Source organism: Ruditapes philippinarum, unplaced genomic scaffold (assembly GCF_026571515.1).
Source record: "Ruditapes philippinarum isolate M1 unplaced genomic scaffold, ASM2657151v2 ctg317_1_1_1_1, whole genome shotgun sequence".
Lineage (NCBI taxonomy): Eukaryota > Metazoa > Mollusca > Bivalvia > Venerida > Veneridae > Ruditapes > Ruditapes philippinarum.
This window is the reverse complement of record NW_026857634.1, coordinates 408,529-431,381: the sequence shown is the minus strand read 5'-3', so window position 1 is coordinate 431,381 and position 22,853 is coordinate 408,529. Positions and strand designations below refer to the sequence as shown.

General features: G+C 30.5%; 1 protein-coding gene across 2 annotated transcripts in view; it reads right to left on the bottom strand.

Annotated features, from left to right (window-relative positions):
• Positions 1–7,147: 7,147 nt before the first annotated feature.
• The window catches only part of LOC132750431 (QRFP-like peptide receptor), a 234,548-nt gene continuing 218,842 nt past the window's right edge, over positions 7,148–22,853 (bottom strand). For both annotated transcript variants that reach the window (XM_060740415.1, XM_060740414.1), the window contains exons 2-4: positions 13,238–13,333; positions 10,935–11,614; positions 7,148–8,653 (exon numbers count right to left, since the gene is read on the bottom strand). In XM_060740415.1, the coding sequence (XP_060596398.1) occupies positions 7,967–8,653; positions 10,935–11,614; positions 13,238–13,333 (1,463 nt within the window). In that variant the 3' untranslated portion in view covers positions 7,148–7,966. The remainder of the gene's footprint in view (positions 8,654–10,934; positions 11,615–13,237; positions 13,334–22,853) is intronic.

Genomic DNA, 22,853 nt, shown 5'->3' with positions numbered 1-22,853 from the left:
TCTTACTCCTGACACGTTTATTTTCTCCCTATTGTGCAATTATATGTAAAGAATCATAATGCTGTATCAGTAAAAGCATTCTCATTAACTGGTGGTGGGCAGCTTCTGCATCGATGCAATGGAAAGCCGAGTGTTGATGCTAATAGACTTATGTTTACTAAAGGAAATATAATTTGTTTAATGTAATCTGTAGCCTTGGGAGCAAGCAAACGCGTGTTCGTTCTGACCATAGTGACATCATTAATTCTATGTGATTGATAACCAGCCTCATTGCTTTCAAGGAGGACTGGTCAGAAAAAAGGCGCATGCCAATTTGTATCGCGAATATTAAACACCTTCGTATTTAATTAAGACATACAAGGACTATATTGAAAGATGAATGTAAGAACATCGCCCTCTTCTGCTGTTGACAGTGTGCTGACGTGATGTATAATGTTTGTTTTTCAGGTCGAAACACATAGGTTACGGCACAAAATGGCATTCTGAAGTACATGCCTACATGACATTGTAAAATGCCTAATTATGAGAAATATATACACTATTTTACACAAAAAAATATTTCTTAAGAGTTTTTAGCTCATTCAAAGTTGCGACTGATATTCTTGATAAACATAATAATTATAATTAATGTCATAGCCTTATTACTAAAAGGAACGAATTATAACTTTAATTGATTTTATTATATTCAAAATTTTAGCAATCATTATAAATGTATTTTATTGACTTCTTAGTTTAGTTAATCATATAAACACTGAGATTCTATTGTTTCAACTCTACGTTTAACATTCAAGTACGGACTTGATATTTCTATCGCATTAATTATTTGGTTTTCTTTGTAACATCGGTGACAGGGCTGGGAATCAAAACTGCGTCGTATCCTACAAAATGTAAACAAACGCCGCCATCTTGGAGCGAAAAATGTATGTTTTTGTTTGTAACTCTTTTTGTTGGAAATGACTGAAAACAAGATATATGTATTAACACGCTACACTATTTTCCGCTTCGTACGGTATATGTTGCTTGCACAACTATTTTGTAAAACAAAAGTTATAGCGAACTTGCAACTCGAAGCGGGGCAGAATTTTTATGAAAATGTGTGGATACGACGCAGTTCATATTGCTTTATCTATCGTTTTGCCATCAAATCAATTATATACTCGTTTTCAGAGTTCACCATAAACGTCAAAACATAATTTTGTATCATTTACTTAACTTTCATTTAAAAGAGATGTTTATTTTCCAAGAAAATAATGATTTTTACAAAATGATACGACGCAGTTGGAAATAAAGTATGATACGACGCAGTTGTATTTTCATTGCAGGCTGAATATGGGTTAAACTATTTAAATTATGTGCTAGGTATGCCAATAACGTCCTACAACATTTCTTGTTTACAACTTAAGTCAAAAGCAGAGGTCACTCATTTGTTTCGTAAAAAAAAAAAAATTTTGAAAAGGTCTCTCGCTATCGGGAATGCGCAAATTGCATGCCTACCGTTGTTACTTGTAATGAGCAATAATTTCCGTCAATTCCGTTATTACTTATGTCTTTTACGTGCCAATTTTATTGTATTCATTTTCTTAATAATCGACGAGGACAGATGAGCTTTATTATTTGAAACTGAACATTAAATTTTTTAAATTATATTATAAATGGTTAAGCTACAATGTATTTTTGCAAGTAGGTTATGCGTTCCGTTTAGTCATTTTATGTTCAGCGCCGCGGAACTTTACCCCTGCGTTTCTTTATCGCCGATGAGGAAAGGTCTACGGAATATATTTTTTCTATATTTGCACTTAAGTATCATTCTTCTCCATCAAAAACCTTTTCAAAATCGAGTTACATATGATACAACTACAAATTATTTTGTAAAAAAGGTGTCCGTTTTGCAAAGGTATTTTACGCTATGCACCGATAAATTTGATACAGATATAGGCAGACATGATCTTTCAACAGTATTGAAGAATTATTAAGTTTTCACAATATTGAACAGAAAATGTCAGATTATCGTATCGAATTTTCAACAGAAGAGGCATGACATCTTAACATCCCTTCATACTAAAGTGTGATTTTTTATTTGATAATGAATTGCCTGAAAACTTAAACTAAAGTTTTCAGAAAATGACTTCACAGAGGATTACCCCCTGTTTACATTGAAAATTTCTCTGCTGTTAATACCGAAATTAGAAATTTAAATTTTATTCTCTTTATAATTATTTCAAATATTTATAATTTTAAAACTTCACGCCAGAAGTTAATAAAAAAGCTGCTTATTTGTACAGCTGACGTTAACAAATTTTGTTGAAAAAACAAATCAGACAGGTGTGTCCGACCGAGGCCGAGCTGTTTATGTTTACTGAATTCAAATCACTTGAACTGAACTGCTATGAATTCGAAAACCACCAGGGACTTTTTATTCTTTTGTGTGGAAAACCTATCAAGCTAGTTTCAAAATGTCGACGGTTCTCTGCAGGTACAACATTTTGCCTGAAATAATGCATAAAGGCGCACCTGAGGTCTTCGCCCCTAGTAAAGCTAATGTGTGTAGTGAAAGTTTGAAAAGAAACCACAAAAAAACAGTAATTACCCAGAACATGCAGAACCACAGTTAACTTAGAGCGTAGCTAGCCAAAATGAATTTAAGTTAACAGATTTCTACATTTTTTTTTTTTGCGAAAAAAAATAGGGATAATATTGAACATACAGGAAAATATAAGAAATTATTTCAGATATTATGATCAATAAGGTAACGTTCATGTTTAACTGAAAAGTAGCTTCCACAATGTAAACTTTCAAATTAAATGTTATATTGGACATGACACATTGTATTCTAAATAATCAACAGAACATTGCTTTACACCGCAAATGATCTGGGTTTTTATCTAGCGCAAGTGATTATTCCATAAAATAGAAATACATTGCCAAAATTATCCCTGTTGAAAAGACTGCCAAAAATACAACTGCGTCGTATCATATTTTATTTTCAACTGCGTCGTATCATTTCGTAAAAATCATTATTTTCTTAGAAAATAAACATCTCTTTTTAATAAAATTTTAGTAAATGATGCAAAATTATATTTCGAAGTTTATGGTGAACTCTGAAACAAATATATAATTGATTTGAAGGAAAAAACGATAGATAAAGCAATATGAACTGCGTCGTATCCACACATTTTCATAAAAATTCTGCCTCGCTTCGAGTTGCAAGTTCGCTATAACTTTTGTTTTACAAAATAGTTGTGCAAGCAACATATACCAAACGAAGCGGAAAATAGTGTAGCGTGTTAATACATATATCTTGTTTTCAGTCATTTCCAACAAAAAGAGTTACAAACAAAAACATACGTTTTTCGTTTCAAGATGGCGGCGTTTGTTTACATTTTGTAGGATACGACGCAGTTTTGATTCCCAGCCCTGGGTGAGTAAAATGGAGAAATAGGAGACATGGCATGTATGATTTTAAAGGAAATACAGTGTTTGTTTTTTTGAGACATTATCGTCCAAAATGCATTAAAGATGGAATTGATGACAAAACGATTGAAGTACTTTCAAATTAGTATTCTGCTTAATATCACATAAATAGTATGTAGGTTTGAATTATTCTAACGATGGCGGAATAAGTATAATTGTTTAACTTTCTCTCATTCCTGTTGTAGAATAAAGATTATTGTTGTTATGGTTTACTTCAAAGATACTTAAATGAAGGTTGCTGGTCCTTTGTTTTTTTTATATTTTTATAACCGATTGTAGAAAAGTTGTTTTTTGCTTTGCTTTTTATTCGGCGATTGTTGAATATAGATTGTTGTTTCTTTGTCTTCAAAAACTGTTTATGAATAAATGTTGTTGTTTCTTTGTGTTCATCCAACTATTGAAGATTAATTACTAAATATAGAATATAGAACGATGTTGATGCTTTCGTTTTTATTCAATAACTAGAGAAAGATTGTTTTAAATACCGTTTGTAGAACAAAGATTGTCAATGTCATATTCTGGAAATATTATACAACCATAAGACACAAAATTAGAAAGTGAACTTTTCCCTATTTTACTTTGAATAGAATACTTATACTTGTGTGTTTGTCAGGTTTAATACAGAAAATAATTAAACGTTCAAAATATAATGTCCTTCATATATTCAGATTGCACCTGGGGTCCAGTACATTCTAAAACAATTCTGTATTCTCTATAAATATTGACATGAAAAAATATGTTTACAGTATTACTCAGATCTGCGTAAGTGTGAAAATACAATGTGAATATGACGTAAGATTAAAAACAAGATCAATATCTAAATATATTATTTACATAAATAAATGTCCTGATGATATTGTGAAACCGGTAGAGGTACAATTAGATTACATAAATTAAGCAAAGGTTTGTTATTTTAACTTTTACTGTTTTATTTTATATTATTTATATATCTATTAAATTTTATATATCTAAATATATTATTTATATTGTATTCGCAAGGAAATGTTATAGACTTGTGAATGAATAGCTGCTAATACAGCGAGGAAATTAATCAGACACTACGATATTTTCATTCAATTGATAATAACGTCACAATTAAATTCAGTTAAAATTAGTTTTTGTGTAAATATTTTATGTTGATTAAATAGAGGATATTTGTTTAGTTCAGTGTAAGATCGGAATATATTTCACCGAGTGAGCACCAAAAGGTATATTTCACGAGTGGCGCAGCCATGAGTGAAATATGAATTTTTGGTGTTCACAAGGTGAAATATATTTCGATCTTACACTAAACTTATCAAATTTTCTTTTTATTATATGCAAAGAAACATTTTAAAAAGACAATAAACCTAATACTGAATGAAAAGCGCGCCAAATAATAATGCAACGTGACGTCATTTACGACGTCATGTCATTAAGTTGGTACCCAGTACTGTGCACGCTTGTATTTCACTGAAACAACGTAAGGGGCTTAAATTCAAAACAGTGAAATTATCAAAGTGGTAATTTCACTGTTTCAAACAGTGAAATTACCAGTTTTACTTCACTGATATATTTCTATAAACCACCGAAAAGCATGTAATAAAAGGTTGCATTCAATAAATTGCAATATACGCACTTAATAATGGACGGAAAATCCAATTTGGTTATAGTACAATCATATACAATATTCTTAGTCTTATGGTCATGAAGTAATGTATGCTAATGATTAATGCCATAAGACGTCATCAATACAGAAAAAATGACGGTCGGAATAAAACCCATGAAAACATTTTCAAAGTTTGTTAGACAAGTAATGGAACCATTTAATAATTTTTTTCCACTGATTCTATATCACGAGAACATATAATTACACACTTCAAAAAATTCTAGAAATGTATCTTCCTTTGATAAGTCAGAACATAATAAAAAATTATTCACAGCAGTCAATCTGTATTAAACCTCAAACGTCGAGCATGTGCTCTTATCGTCTACTCTTTACCTTAAAATCCTTTCTTTAGAATCCTATCATTAGCTTTTATAGCGACTGTCACGCTATGTAGAACATGGAAAATAACTTAATATTAACATTATCATGTCTAAACTTTATGAATGTCTCAAATTATGTTATCTTGAAGATGTTAATATTTCCTCCGATGTAATTAAGAATACATTAATTTAATCAATCTCTTATTGGAATGATTGAAAGGAAATAGTTTTGACAGACAAATATGATTTAACAGAAAGACAAGTTTAGTGCCACTACAAGTCTTTACAGTAGTGATTCCGATTTCTGATTTCTTCTGGTAGTCTGTTTCTCAACTTTGTCATTTGCACACTTATTATAGGAAAGAAAAGAAGAAAGCTAAGACATATGATGATACTCTGATTTACAAAAGAAATGCAATACACATATATTTTATGCATACCTTGTAAAGAATATTCCTGAAAATTTTAGATAAAAGAAAAACCAGTCTAATATTTTTTCTAATGTCAACAAAAATATTTTTCTCAACGAAAATAAAAACGGAGTAAGAGGCTTCAGTTGATTGATGCTTTGAATCTTCTGATGTAATTGAATTTCTGCATGAAAGCATTTTCATCTCTTGTTACGTTTGCGAATGAATGCTAATCCACGATGATGAACATGTTTTATTTGGTAAAAGTGTATCAAAGTGTCACCCATAACCAAATCTCTTCACGCAAGCTCTCGTAGATATTACAAACGTTGCAGCTTTCTTGAATTTATTGTTTTTACTAGTATTTATTTTGCTGCTTGAATTATGTTCAATATTAGCATAGTTTTTATCCATGTGCGACATGCATTATACGCATAATGGTAACATTGTTAATGAACGGCGCCATTGGGTCGCCGCAATAGAGCATATTTGCGTGAGAAAGGGTCCTTTGCATTGAAAATTGTCATGATTCATGAATCCTGTTTTCAGCTATGGATGCATTTATTATAAGGACATTATGACAGTGCTTTTGTGTTTTTTTATTTTATTTTATTTTATGAATGGTGTTTGAATGAGAAGAAAACTTGTCCATATATGTATATATATATAAAACATCATAAGCGTTATATTATGCGGAAACTATTCCTCTTTTGTTAACTCGACCTTTGTTTTTATCAGTTTTATTTATCTATAAATATTTTATATAAAAAGTAATGAAAGATTTGAATTTCTATTCATAATTTGGACTCGACGTGTAGTATTTATCTTGTCATTTGCGTTATATCCTATTTGATACATTATTGTTTTCCCAGATCATCTCAGGTGTATGAAATAATATATTATGTAAACATAAAATATGAAGTTTATAATTGACGTAACCGGACTAAACAAGTACGGCCTCGTTTTCTTGGTATATTTATAATATATAAGTGATATATATCAACACGCTTTCCTTGTTGTAAATATTGCAAAGGCATATCATGTGGTTTATCCATGTCCTATATTCTTTTATGCAACCGGTTTGTTGATGACCACACTTTTCAATCGCACCACATCTTGTATTACATATCAGAAAAATACACTTCAATGTTATGCAATAAATCGGTCATACATATAGGACTATATCTGCCATAATGTAACCAATTCAGCCCATTTTCTCAAATTCTGTCAATCGGAATTTACCTAATATGTGATAGTAACGACAAACAGTCAATTTATTTTTTTTATTTCGATTGCCCTTGGTGTGCCATAAAACGTCACAGTAACAAATGGTTGATTTAAAACTTTAAATAAGTGTTATTTCATTCTATTATTCACGATACAGGTTTATTTTTTCTTGTTTTTTTTAAACATATTAAACACTCGATTCTTAAGAGTTTATGTCAACAATAGATAAAGAGAGAAAGAGAGTTCGCATTTTTTGACCAAATGTCATCTCTACAACGTTTTATTCCAGAACACTTGCTTGAAATGTTAAAGTGTCTGTACATCGGACTCTCGTTGATGCTTAAAGTTGTTTCAACTTCTATTACAGCCAAAACATAATCAACATTTTCAATGTACAAACAATAAATGATGGTACAATATTCAAAATAGCACGTGTTCTACATGGTGACACGTTTTGAAAATTGAAATAGTATGCCCTACATGTATATCGTTAACTGCCATTCATATTTAAGATTAATCCGGAATTTTCAAATTTGAAACTCCCTTTTGTTGTTTTAATTAATTTGCAGGTAAATATGTAAACATATAATTTCTGCAGCAATTTAGTTACATCGCTGGTGAAGTAATCAAGTTCAGAAATCCTTTTCTGTATTAAAGGTTCTGTAATACTTTTTTGTGTAGAAGTGTTCTTCAGTAAAAGAAAGACTCATTGATAGTATGCTGTTATAACGAATTTTTATAACATTTATCACAATACAAAATCAAAACAACAGTTGCTTTCAAATAATCAAAACAACATAATAATAATTTCATTCTTTAAACTTATATAATGGTTGAATGATTGAAACTGGAATTTTTTAATTAATGAATGAGCAATGAGAGAGATGAAATCATTCTGTACATATTGTGACGTTTATACCAGCTGGAGTTTCAAAACATATTTGCGCATTATCTTGGTCGGTCAAATCCTTAACTGCGGTAAGAGAGCTATCATCTCCAGATTTTGTATTACTTATGATAGCAAATGTTAACATTTCAATTTTATTCTTGTCATGTTGTGTATTGGTCGTAGAAGATGACTCCTCGTTTATTGCTTCCATGCTCGGTGCTGGTGTTAATTTAGACATGGGAACAATAGAATTCATTCTGCTACTCTCTTCATTAATCGTAGTGGGAATGCTTATGGTCGCTTCCATGAATGATTTCTTGTGATACGGTTTATCAGTATCAGATGTTTGGTTTTGAAATGTTGGCTGATTAATCAATACCTCATGACAGTGCCTTATCACAGGTGATTTCTTTTCATGTATTTGATCATTTATAAGCTCCTTTCGAAACATGTCTTTATAATTTCTTTGGTGATTGAAAAAATCGTTATTCCTATTTGACGTTCTCGTCGATGTTGTTGACTTAAAACTTGTTCGATTCGATCCTGATGTGGATTTAAGACTGTTGTTACTGGATCGTGAAAATCTTGATGCAGGTTTTGTGTTAGACAACATTCGTACAAACGGTCGTCTGGTTAATGCCGTCGTTGTGTTTGGATTATTTCTTGTACACCTTACAATCATATTCTCCTAAAATATAAAAGCAACAACAAATTATTGTCACGTTAAATCGCAAGAAAAACGCCATCAGAATGTCAAAGCATGGTTAACTGTTTGTAGCCAAGATTTACAAACATATCTAAGGCATCCGTAACGCAATTTTCATAAAATCATAAAATAAATGTAAGATTAAGATCTTATGAAATAATTAAGTTCCTGTTTACTATTTTAGATACGATACGATGATACAGAAACCTAACGTTGTGATGAATTACCTGTTCATTGTTTTAGAATACGATACATTGATTACAGAAACCCTACAGGCAAAACATTTCTGTTCTTATTGACAGATTCAGAAAAGCGATTGACCGGATTGTGTCCAGGCTCGTCTAGAGTAATGACATTGGATGTTCCATTCTTGCAATTATATTTGTTTACTATTAACATGGCCATTTGTAGTAAAATGTTACATTGAGAAATATATCAAAAGCTTTAACCGTAGAAGTTATATTGAGTATTTGTACATATATTGTATGGAAATTTACATTTATTTAATTAGTCTAACCAGTTTCAATTATTTTGCATCAAAGCATCATATGAAAACCTTTTAAAAAGATTTGGATTTTAATAACACTGGTAAGATTTTTTGTAAGATGAAACAATCCTATTATGATAATTACATGCCTAAGGTATTGTTTTGTCCAACAGACAATATAACAACCTAGTTTTATGTACATAAATGTAACAACTGCTTATGTTTTCGATTCAGACATAATGGCTTTCTCTATTAAGTGTTGAGAATATTGAGTACCGCTCAAACTGGTGCTAGGGTGCGTGAGGGATGTTGAACGTGTTCATTATCCGTCATGTACAGACTAAATCAATCCTAGTCTCGATTCTCTTGTAATTTTGTTGTGATGATTAATGCTTCCGATGGATCACTTTGTTTCCAGATTTTTACACAAAAATGAAAGTGATTGAAAAATATCCTATTTGCAATCCTGAATTGATTCACTGGTTTAAAATTATTTGTAAAAGGTAACACAAGTCTGTTAAAATTCATAACGTTGAAAAGTTGCAAAAACGTCTGGAATTTTCATTGTGATATTGACAACGCTATAAAAATATTGCTTAATAATTTGACAAATCGTAAAGAGCAAATTATATGTATAAAATGCTTACATTATATATGCAAATACGTTAAGGAAAGTAATATTTTTGGAAACCCAAACGATCATACATTTATAAAATGGTTCAAGTTTTAAGGAGACGGTCACTTAACTCTATATACTACCATCAAAACCTTAGTCGAAATTAGACGTCATCGGTAGATCCTTAATCTCTTAATGGTTAAAAGTGATAATTACCATGTAGGAAATAACGCAATATCTTGTCTGGATTACAGTTTATTGGACTAAGCCTATATCAAGTAATGAAATACTCGTATACTCATTAGGGAGAAAACCTTTTTGAGAGTACACTAAAAAAAGGCCAATTTAAGATATGTTTCACACCTTGTCTAGGTACATCATATAGCTATGATGTATAATTTTATTGTATGACAGCTTTTGTTTTCAGTTATTTACTGGGAAAAAATGCACTACTGCATTATATTTGACAGCTGAGAGTACCTGCATACATATTAATTAGCGTTGTTCATGCTTAAATGTTGTTCAGTTTATTAATCTTATCAAGTTATTACATATTTAATTAACACTGTGATATAATGATGGGTCACGTCAATATATAATAATAGCAGTATATATTTCCTGACGTTATAAAAACGACAATTATATATGAAATATAGGAGGAAATGTTTTGTACGTTAAATATGAACAAATATTTACTCATAAACATTAGCTTATTTTTACTCATTGCCATGCACAATATGCTGATCACAATGTGAAATGTATTTCAGTTTTTCATTCTTATTCGATATTTAACATTTGACCTTGACAGATGAAATGCTTGGCTATATTAAATGCATGATACGTATTACGAGTAAGTCACATTAAGTCATATAAAAGGAAACATGCTTTTCAAATTTCCACGCAATCTGTACATTTTATAAATGCATGTTAGCAACCCTGGCGTCATATCTAGGCTTTATTTTCATGACCTAATAATCCTCAGTATTAGTTATACTGTTTCCAGGAGAATAATTACAGCCAATGATTGCTTTCGTTAAATGAAAAAAAACATTTGTATAACCGAACTACGGTGATTTAAACTTAATAATTTCTAAAGTTGTATACAGACTTATCAAGGAAGCTTCAGTAAAACAGCGTGAAGCTAATAACGTTATAATTACCTGTCTGGCGGGTTTAAATCTTCTACGTCTACATTTAAACATCCTCAATAGAACACAGCGGAAGCTTTTGCTTGAGTAGAAGTATAGAATTGGATTTAAGGCACTATTTGAATGTCCAAGGAATATAGTGTAAGGCAAAGCTACAAGCAATTGAGTTTGTTCAGGGTAGAAGTCCAAATATAGACTAACACAGTAATAAGGTAACCAACATATGGCAAACAACACTGCTAAAGCTATCAGCATTTTTGCAACACGTTTTCTGCCCTTCATCATTTGTTTAGCCATAACTTGGCTAGTAGCGGATTCAGTCCTTTTTAAATCCTTGTTTTCATTAAAAAGTTCGCTTCCAATTAGTCCATAACATGTACAGATAATACAACCAGGTATTATGTAAACGATCGCAAACAGCGCCAAATCATAATGTTGACGTTGGGCATCGTCAGTCCAATGTTCACCACAAAAGTAAACAGGTTCTGTAGGTATTATATCCATTACAGATATTTCTCTCACAATAATAAGTGGCACCATCAATGCTATAGAGAGCAACCAAACAATAAGAATAAGTTTAATGGCAACTGCGTTCGTACTTAGACGGCGGAAAAGCATCGGGTGTCGGATGGCTAAATATCGGTCTATACTAAGAAGAGCAATAGTGAACACGCTCGCAGCAACCGTGACACCTGGAAAATAAATAAATAATTCCTTAATAGAAAAGTTATTCATAAAACAGTCTTAGCTTATAACAAGAATTCTTAAAACAGCAAGAGGATTATACACCGACATAGGTTCTTTCCTTCTTAAAGGCGAAGGAAGTCATTAAAGTGGGCAGATGGTTTCACAGCAGAACAATGACGGATACTAGATGCTAGCAATGACATGGAAACTCTTATAAATGTTTAGTACTATCGTGAATAGAGACATTTTTATCGATTAGTCTCTTGTAATTACTATATTTTATCATCTTCGCAGAGCAAAGATTTCATCAAACCCACACATCAAGGAAAATTGTGTTTTCTCCTATCAACAAATTGAGTCTCATTTGCACAAACTATTATAGCGCTGTTTCTCCACTTCAATCAGATATCAGAATAAGAATTGTTCACAGTTTATGAATTCAAAATATTTTTAACATTTGATCGAAACAAGCTTTATAAGGATTTAAATCTTAGGGCTTAATTTCGTTTTTATATATAAAACAATCTATATTTGGCAACTTGCAATTTATGAAACTTATATCGCGAAATTTATTTATTTACTTTAAAGTGTTAAATTCACATTAACATTTATTTATTTACTTTAAAGTGTTAAATTCACATTTACATACTAAATGACCAATAAACCAGTAAGAAGAACATAACAGGAAGGGCTGCTGAACATAGTTATGCTAAACAATTTAGTCCTTTTGCATGAATTATATCATATTTATGATACTTATCTTTAAAATTAAAGCAGCACGCCTCGAGATTCATGCTAATTTTCATGAAAAAATGAAAATGTATTAACCGTATAATATTGTGAAGTTACCAAAAGTATGCAAGTTTCACATTATCAATGGCACTTACAATCCGCGTAAATTACCATAAAGAGGTCAAAATGTGCAAAAATAGCCCTTACTGCGTTAGTAACGCAGTAGAAATATAGTTATAAATACTTAAAAAAATCGGTCATTTATCGCACATAACATGTAAATTATTACTCGAATTTTAAATCTTTATACTTTTTATAAAATGTTAGTACATTTTTCTCAGGTTTGATTTTATCGAAATATTTTTGCTCATCTAGAGGCGTGCAGCTTTAAGGTCATTTTGTGGACATTATGTTTATTAACATTGAGATAAAACTGTTTCCCAGATATGAAGTTTACAAATACCGAACATATATTTTTCTCCATTAACAAACTTTTGAAGAAGTTAAGCTTTGTTGAATGTTTGAAACACCGATGAATGACATAGCATATTTAGTGTTTATACTCTGTAATTTTTTACAGAATTATTTAAATCACGGATATTATACGTTCTTTAAGGTTTCAAGGTTTACGAAGAAGGATATGACATAGTGGTTAAGGTGTTTTTACTTTAACTTTAAAACGATAAGTCAAAGATCTGTTGAATAAATATAAGGAAACGGCATAATGAAAAACGTTTCCTGTAAACTCTGGACGTAGGGCTTTGGAAAGAAAAGGCGAAATAAGGTCCGACGCAGAAAATTTTACAAACAAATCTAAAAATATTAATCCCAGAAGAGGCAGTGTTAATACGATGTGTTTGACTCAAAGTTATGTTGCTAATAAAATGGTTACTAACCTTGCAGAAATCCCGTCATTTTACACATGAACTCTCCATACAGCCATATTCTATACAAGGCTTGACCGACCGCAACAGGGATACATATAATCGTTACTGAAATAAACAAAAAAACATTTTAATTTATTTGTATATTTGTACCTCTTATCCTTGATAGATTTCAGTCGTCGCTTTCTATACAACTGATCGTAGTATGTACGACAAATAAGAAAGATGACAGACTATGGAAAGAAAGAAGATGCAAAACAGCAACCTTTATGAGGGTATCTGCCACCAAAACCTGACATAACATTATGCCTGCAACATTTTCAATTTTGCCAGTCTAAGCGTTCTTCACAGATTTGTATTCCTCCCAATTTAGTTATAAGTAATAGAATGTTCAAAAACAGCTTTTATTGCAAAGAAATAATTGTATTTTAAACGTTTATACCTTGTTTTTAATTATATAAAAGAGAACTTAACAATCTACGGGCATAATCATTTAATCACGAATTAAATTGAAATAATTTTTTTTTCACGTCACATGAATCAGTTTATAAATAAGCAAAAATTTTTAATAAATTCATAAATACTCCGGTAATGTATGTTATAGTTTTTTTGTAAAATAACAAGAATAAAGATCAACAAGCCAAAGGCAACGTTCACAGGACGCTGCCCCCGGACACACCCCGGATTATAAGTTTGACTCAATTACCAAACGTCAAAACGTCAACGTTAAAATATTAAAAGATTATATCTTAAATAAATCAGGTGCTTGTAGCCTTATTAATTTTACTATGTCTCACATATCAAAAATCAGTGGCTTCTTCATATTCGGTTTCACACGTCACTTTCCGTTATTGTGTTATAAAGTAAAATTCAATATAAAATGTGATATCTGAAGGGACCGTCATTTCTCATCCAACGAATCGTTGGTGAAAGAGAGGTTTTGAGGGTAGGCCATATTCAAAATAATGACTTTCTACTTTTAAACTTGCACATGTTAGAATAAACATCCACTCTGTACAAGGGACAACAAAATAAATTATCTTGTTCCAATCAAAAAGGTTTATAAAAGAGAATAACTGAGCCCATCATAATAATATTATTTACAGACTACATATATGATAACATGTTTGAATGTAAAAATGCCATATATCATTATCAAATGTTGCTTAACTAAACCGCTATTAAATGGAAACTACTAAAGTATCACTTTTGTTTATGTAGAACACTTTTTATTTTATTAAATAACAAGCACATTGGCTTTACATGGAAACAAAGAGGTTTTGTAGATTTATGTTTTTATCCCCAAGAGACTGTTGCTAAGACACGTGAGAGTGTAACCATTATAAAGCTGCAGATCGACTACTAATCAATGTCATGTATCATTTACCGTGGTTGTTGAGAAACTGAAGACTAATGAAACGTAAAAAAATCGCCTTCATAGCCATATCAAGCATTTAACGTTATGTATTAGATCGATTCATTTATTATAGCAAAGCAAACAACAGATTTCATTTAAAATAACAATATTTCTATGTTTTACAGAAGTATCATTTTTGACGAACAACATATTGTCTGTATAACGGTGTTTGTAAAGTTTCAAATAATCGGTTTCAAGCGCTCAAAAACATTTAAATTTTGTAAAATAATCCCTCGTGAACCGACTCTGTCTTGAAATTTGAATTATTACAAAAAAATAGTTATCTAACTATTCTTAAGCTGAATTCAAATTATCAAATCTTATCTCGAATTGTTTTAGATACGAATTTATCTTAGAGGAACGATTTATTTGAGAGAAAAAAATATATATTCCAAACATTCATTAACGCCTGAAAGAAATTAATCCTAAATACATAACAAAAGATATGAAAATATATGAAGCATAATTATTCTGAATTTTTAATGTAATTTAATTATATGCTAAACGTCAAATAATTTCTATTCTGATCTATAAGAGCATGCATAGAACATAATAATTTTTATATATGAATCAAGTCCAGCAGTAACAAATATACATGTTAGGAGGTTTAAGTAAATATTATAAGGTTAAACGAAGTTTCCGTTTTGTTACATTGTATTGCATTCAGAAGCGATCAACTTTTTATGACAACTGTAAAATTATAGTAATTGTCTCACATTTTGTTACGGTATGTTAACTTACCAGATAAATCGGCTAGTGCCAAATTACACAGAAACAAATTTGTTAAATTCCGAAGTCTTTTTTTACTCAGAATAACCACAGTGAGAAAACCATTTCCAAGTAGACCTGCTATGAATGCAGGAATATATAATACCACAAGACCATATGCAACGGACTCTTTACGATTTATTTGTCCAAAAAGATGATTTTCCAGTAAGTTTCTGACAAAGGTTTGATTTAAAGTAAAATTAAAAAATGTTGAATTGGACGCATTATTAAAGCTTGTTTCTGATAACGAAATAAGATCCTGGTCTTCCATTTTTATTTAACTAAATGTGTATATAAAGTCCGTTAATTAGCTTATCTTCAACTGCGTTTTTTCATGGCAATGTCTCCTAAAACTATTCTGTCCACCTCGGTGAATCTGCGGTAAATGATCAAGTCCTATAGAAAGATTTCCGATAGTCAGATAGTAATCTGTCTTCACCATTATTTGTTCTCCTTCAACGTTCCAATATTGGAAAGGAATAAATCAGCGTTCTTTTCTACAGAGTTATTTTCTTAAGATGTGCAATGAGGGATTACTAATAAAATATTATTTAGAATCAAATGAGAAATGATGATTAACGAAGCCAAATGCAATGTTTGAAAAGATGACAGTCATATAATAACATATTATCTCTCGTTTCCTAATACAATGTACCCGAACGCAATGCATTCATTGTTTTGTAAAACAAGTATTAAGCAGCAAGTTTGGATCGTCACGTTATTAGTAAAACCGCAATATAGTTGTATAAATGTCCTTTACTTATATCAATGCTGACAAACATGACGTCAATTGTGTGCGCTTAGTGTTTTGAACTATTTCTGACATATAATCAAGCACCCACATGCAATTTATATTTCTCAATACTTATATAAAAAAAAATGAATAAAAAGAAAGAATATTATGTCATTTACAAAACAATATGCCAGCCCTATTTTTTTATCATTTTATTCGCTACTGATATTAGATTTGCTTGCCGGTTAAATTGGAAACTTGTAAAGTGGAACTTTAAGAAATAAATTCTGAAGTTTAATTATAAGGAAACTGTCAATGTTATGTATATATGATATTCAATTAATACTTGCAAGGTAAATAAAAGATTTTCAAGCATTTTAATGTGATATTAGAGCATTATTCACCATCAAACATATGTATGTAGTTTAATAAATGATAACAATTTTAAAGATAACATTAAAAAAGTTAATGAAGTAAATATCAATCTTTTTATTTAATTAGTTACATCTCCATGGTGACATTGTGTATTGAGGTTTGACGTTAGAATGAGATATATCATTTGAATGCTTTCCTCAGTTGATTGACAACAACGAGATATATAAATGACAATGTAAGAATCAATGAATGTTCTCTCAAAGCATTATCTGTACCAAGATAATTAAATTGACCATTGTTAGCTGAATCTATAGGTTTAAATGTTGATGTATCAGTAATGATGCGAAAAATAATAGCGTAAACACATCTTTCGTATGATATTTCCATGACAATGCCTTTTTTTCATCTGTTAATCTTTTTTTTATCTTTTTTTAGTAATTACTCAACATGACCTGTTATAAAATAGCCATAAAGATTTTTCTTGACTTGAATACACAACAAAAATGAACATGAGATTGACAATAGAGGCTTATAAAAAGAAAACCTTTAAAAACACTTTAGAAAACGTTCGGTTCTATTACTCCAAAACGATCTTCAAGCTTTTTGGGTTTTCAAATGGTCCGATTATTAAACCTTTTTTTCGATTACCATGTCCATTCGAAGTGTGATTATATCGGGATATAATAATTCATAATTTCATGTGTGTATTTTTTTTTAATTTATTTATCATCAACGAACAAAACTATATAGTATTTATGTAAGAAGGAGATTCTAATTGCCAACCAGTCTGGCACAGGAACACAGCCGTAACCTACATATATTTACCTCTGGTACACTTTAAATGTATGTATGTCGGCCAACATATTTTTTCTTGCTTTGGTTGAGCCTGTTCGTGAAAGAAAAACACTTCCAGTCACACCCTGTATCACCGACGTAAGCTGATATTTTAACATGAAAATAATTGCGATTGTCGATATAAAAATATCTGTTAATGTGATCATATAACGGTTAAGATGGAACATGCAATGTGACACTTTACTTGATTCATTTAAACATGATATGGGCAAGCAAACAATCAGCGGATGTAAAAATGTTTCAAAGTTAAAATCGGATTGGCCGCACGTGCCTAATAATGCAATCAGTCATATTCATTATATCATTTCTCTCTGTCTCTGTTTCACTAAGTGTTGTATTAGAAACTCCGATAAAAAAAGAATTGAAACGAATGAATGCAGCAGGGAATCAAAAATGCGTACAAACTTCGTTTTGAAAATTACTCTCTGTCTGATATTTACGCTAAGTCGATCTCAGTCCTGTCACGCTACGTTTAAACCAAGCTTTATTATCATGAAAGCTTTTAATGGACACGTCAGGAAATGACTTTACTTGTAATGACATTTTTTTCTCGTAGCAAGTCTTAAGGCTTTTCGATACCTTGCCTATCGTTAGTTCAAAAAGTCGTGTATAAATGCTTTTGACAATTAAAAAGACATTTATTTCGATTTTCTGGAGGGGGATATTTTAAATTTATGACAGCAAAATGGTTAAATAACCAGAGTTAAGCATAACGAAAAAAGTCATTGTTGTTATTTATATAGCATGCGCTTAAAACCATTCTAAGATACTTTAATGCGCTAAATGCTCAAGATTTATGATACAACATATTATAATCATATCAATTTGTCCAATATTTAATCAAACAGTATAAATACACTATTAATATTCAAAATATTAAAAATAGATAATAATTCATTCATTGACAAGTGCGTTTCTCTATTCACTTGTTTTTATTCCATTTGACAAACGCAATTAATGTGACATAAATTTGACTTCTTTTAACAGACGGAAACAATCATGAATATGCCAAAAAAGAAGATTGTTGCTTTAAATTTGCCTTCCTGTACAATTTGTGAAAAACATATATGTGGCGCTCATGTAGAAGTCAATTTACAAGTCAACCTATAGATTGAAGCTCCTTAATACAACAATAAATACAATATTTCCCAATCGGGGTCATAAACATGTGGATTTAAAAGGAAACATCAACATGATTGTTCGTTCCAATTAACATGCGAAGCCGTATTATAAGTCAGCAATAGCAGATTCTAGTCATAAAGTCAATGTTCTCCGTCGCTTTGGCGCTTGAAGGAAAACACAAATGTGCTGTCGTGTACAGCCTCGCAGAACTTCTAATGCGATTTTTAGATGAATTCGTATTGATGAATTGCCTGTAAACTCAGTTTTAAGTATTATTATATTTATCCCAAACTTATTCCTATTGGAATTAAATAAATCAAAGCCAAGGAATTCATTTCTTTTCTAATCCAGGAATTATAAATGACGGTAAACGAAAACTCAAAATTTTTATCTATTTTCTATCATCTCATTTGTTGTTGTTTCTTTTTTTAACATCTAACTTTATCATGACATTTTTTTTAAATTAAATGATAAACAGAATAGATAAATAGTCCTAGGTTTAAATTGTAAACACACTTATGTGGATTAGCATCAACATTATATTGCGTACATCTTAAAATGTTTTGACGTCAATGCTTATGACGTTGTGACAACGTTCATTCTGCACCGCTTGCTTAAATATGCATGTGGTGAGCATAAAGTGTTTAATTGTTATAATTATTGTTTCCCTGTAACGAGGATGTATTACGCATTAATATAGTGTTTGTTATATGAACATTTAATGTATACTTTTAAATTTATGGCTTAATTCTTGGTATTTCATAATTGATCATCACTCGTAAATATAACTTATCAGGACATGTTTAATCCCAATCTGTTTTTATTAATATAAACACTCATTTGTTTTACTAATTGGTCTGTCTAGTACAATATGTCATCTATCATTTCAAATAGAGAAGCTTGATTTCTTTTCTATTATGGTGTATATTTTATATAATTGTGGTTACTTTATTGGCCGTTTAACAATGCACATCCAATAACTAGTTTTCTAAAAACTTAATTGTATGGACAAGAGTTTTCTGTGCGGGTGGTTTAAGTTGGCGATAAGATTTGATTTCAGATTTGATTAATCAGTAAAACGAATAATTTGGTAAAAACTACGAAATATCTACAATAAGATATATTTGTAATGTTGTCCGAAGAGGTATCACAGACTTAATTACCAGGGTTTTTATTGCACACAGGCCAAAAATATGCTGTTATTGTCAATAAAAATAAACAATGCATCGGCAGTTTTATTCTTGAATGATGACTCCGAATTTTATTGTATACACAGCTTCGTCTTAATCGCTAAAGCAAAACAAAATAAAATATTTCAATAACAAGCTGTTAAGCCATTTTGACATTCAAGTATTTAAGGCAGGAATCTTAACTTTATGGTATTGAGGTGTATACAATGTATCCTTCTTTTTCAAATATGTCATTACAGTCCTAAGCAATAAAATAAATCACTGACAGACCGTCTATCAAAAACACACCAAACAATAAAACCCTTAGGAGTATATTTATACCATTCCATTGCTTTTGATTATAAAGAGGATGAACAGGCAGAATTTACAGTTGTAACAAGTGATCATTTATAACAACATAAAAAATTTAATAAATATAATTATACCTTTGTTAAAAAGCCTTAAGTAATTTGACGTAACATTTTTTATTACAAACCATTTCATTTTCTCATATAACTACCACTTGTTTGAAAGGGTAGATCATTGGAAACGCAAATGTTACCCAATTCAGTATTTTATTATTGTTTTATTATATGACCATCTAATTAAAGAATAGTGTAAGAGAAATGTTCGATACATGTATACAGTCATGTTTCTTATTTCCAACTGAAGCCGCGCATATCATTTGGCGGACAATAAATTAACTTAAACTTAAGTAAAAAATATAAACGGATTTTTTTACCTATTTTTCTTGCTTAGTGACTAAAAAAGCTGCCAGACATTATTTGTAAACGTTTATTTCGCAACGACAATGCTTTCATTTTTGCTTAGATGATATAAAAAAGTAGGCTCTTGTTTATCACACGTTAATAATCATATTTTGAACTTCACATTTGTTTCATGTTTTTAATTTTATGATTATTGTAATCAGTTGTAATACTCATGAAAATCTAAATAATATTATTATCTGTAAACTGTGTATTATATTCTTTTCATAATTGTAACACTTGTACATGTAAAACCAGTTATATTTGTCTAACTGCAGCGTCATATTTTAATCTATACCGAGAACATGCTTGCTATATTTTGTGTACATTCTAATGATCATAAAAATAAATCTGCTCAGCTAATGTCTAATTTAAAAGATTATTTTTTGTAATTATTCTAGGCAATGCTTGCGCATTATAGGTCTCATATCAAATTAAATGTAATATTTTGAGATATTTCACAGATATTGCTACCTTTAATTCATTCAAAAACAGTATATAATCGTATTTTTTGTCTGATTATCTGTTTTTCATTCCCTTAGATAACAGAACAGCGAGCATAAATGGAATATATAATGGAACTTATTTGGTTCTCAATAGACCATTTCAACAGGAATATTAGAAAATCGTTCTCTATGTGGGAAATCTAAAGTGGCAATAAGTTGAAAATTCAAATGACGTTTTGAATAAAGTGGCTTGTTCAACATATTTAACATGACATTTTTTTACACACGCAGAGGAATAGTGATGTTTTACTAGATTTCGTTTTTCGAGTCATTTATTGAGAGCTTAGCTGCATAATGTTGAACATTTATAATTTAGCAATCGTGTCTGTAGCGTTGAGCATAACATTACCAATACTTAACTTCATAGAAATATGTTTTAATGGTACAATAAAGGTATGGATTGTATTTCTTGTTTTTTCGAAAGAACACAAAGATTGTCACAGTAGTATTATCAATTTATATTTTCCTTCAACGTAAACTGACAATATGGCCAATTAAGAAAAAAGAGCGGATTAATGTCAAATAACACTCTGTGCCATTCTTTGTTTTCGCTTTATTTTTAATTTTAAATGAATGATGAGAAGCCCAAGTATTTTTCTGTAAACAGTATTTCAAACATAACCGATTAATTTATAAAGGGAATTGTGCAGTTTTTACGAGGTACAATAGCGGGGAAAAACGTCAAAAGTGTTTGCGTATTTTATTTTTTACCTTAACATTTGTCATTATTAAAGGTTACTATACAAATTTAGTTTACTATTTAGTTTATAAAGAGTTTTCTTTCGTTTGATTGTGTTGAAAGCTATATGTTTATATACACACTCTCAAAAGCAATAACTTTTTGTCAATAACCATCCAAATTGTCAATCTTTTGAAAGTTGTAGCTAATAAAGCTCCATTTGACATAGACGGAATGAGCATAATATTACTTTAATTACGATTTAAAGACGAAATATAGATATTAATTGAACGAAGCTGTAGTCAATAAGATCTTTTGTTGCAAACATTCATGTATTAAGTGCCCCGATCGCACAATGAAAAAAACGAAATATCACATAATGCTTTTCAAGCAGAAATATCAATTCATTAATTTGACGTACAAATTTGTAAGTGGTTGGCTGGCGAACAGTTTTTATAATTTAACACATTGGTATGAATTATTTATGCTTTTCGTTGGATTACTGATTTATCCGTGAAAATAATGTTTGATAATTTCACAGTGAAAATTGTCTAAATATAATTTCACACTTTCAATGACGAAACTACTTTTTTAAGATTTTCCCAATGTGGTACCTCAATTTTATTTTTGCTAACAATTCTGACAATGTCAGGCTGTTTAAAGAAAAAGCAAAGCTAAAATTGATAAATAATTTAAATGTCAAAAGTAATAAAAAGAAGAAAACTTACTTCTATTCATTCAAATTCCAATCACCAAATTCCGTCTTTAATTTTTTGTTTGTTTCATTTTTACAGTCCGAAAAATACATTCCTTCCACATGCAAAACTGCTCTTGATGACATTTGGGCATATTAAAGTATCTTACGAGCAAAAACTGCCGTATGCTTTATGAAAAATTGAAAAGCAATGACAGCCATCGGCTCGAAGAATAATAAAAAACAACCCAGCGTTCCTGAGCCAGCTTCAAAGTTTTCCATTTGCCTAGCTGCTTTTTATTTTTTGTCTGTTACAATCTTCAAATAAGTTTTCTTTCTTTTGAAAAGGTGTTTGACTAACAAATCCAAATGAAATCCCTCTGAATCAAACAAATTTTTTCCCTCCCGTGAAATACACATCTTTAAAAAATTGCTGCCGCTTACATTTAACAAAGCCAAGTCTTATATAAATTCGCAGTAAGTAACAGAAATATGGATGGATGGCTGGATTTTTTCTCCCATGAGAATTGTTTGTTTTTATTA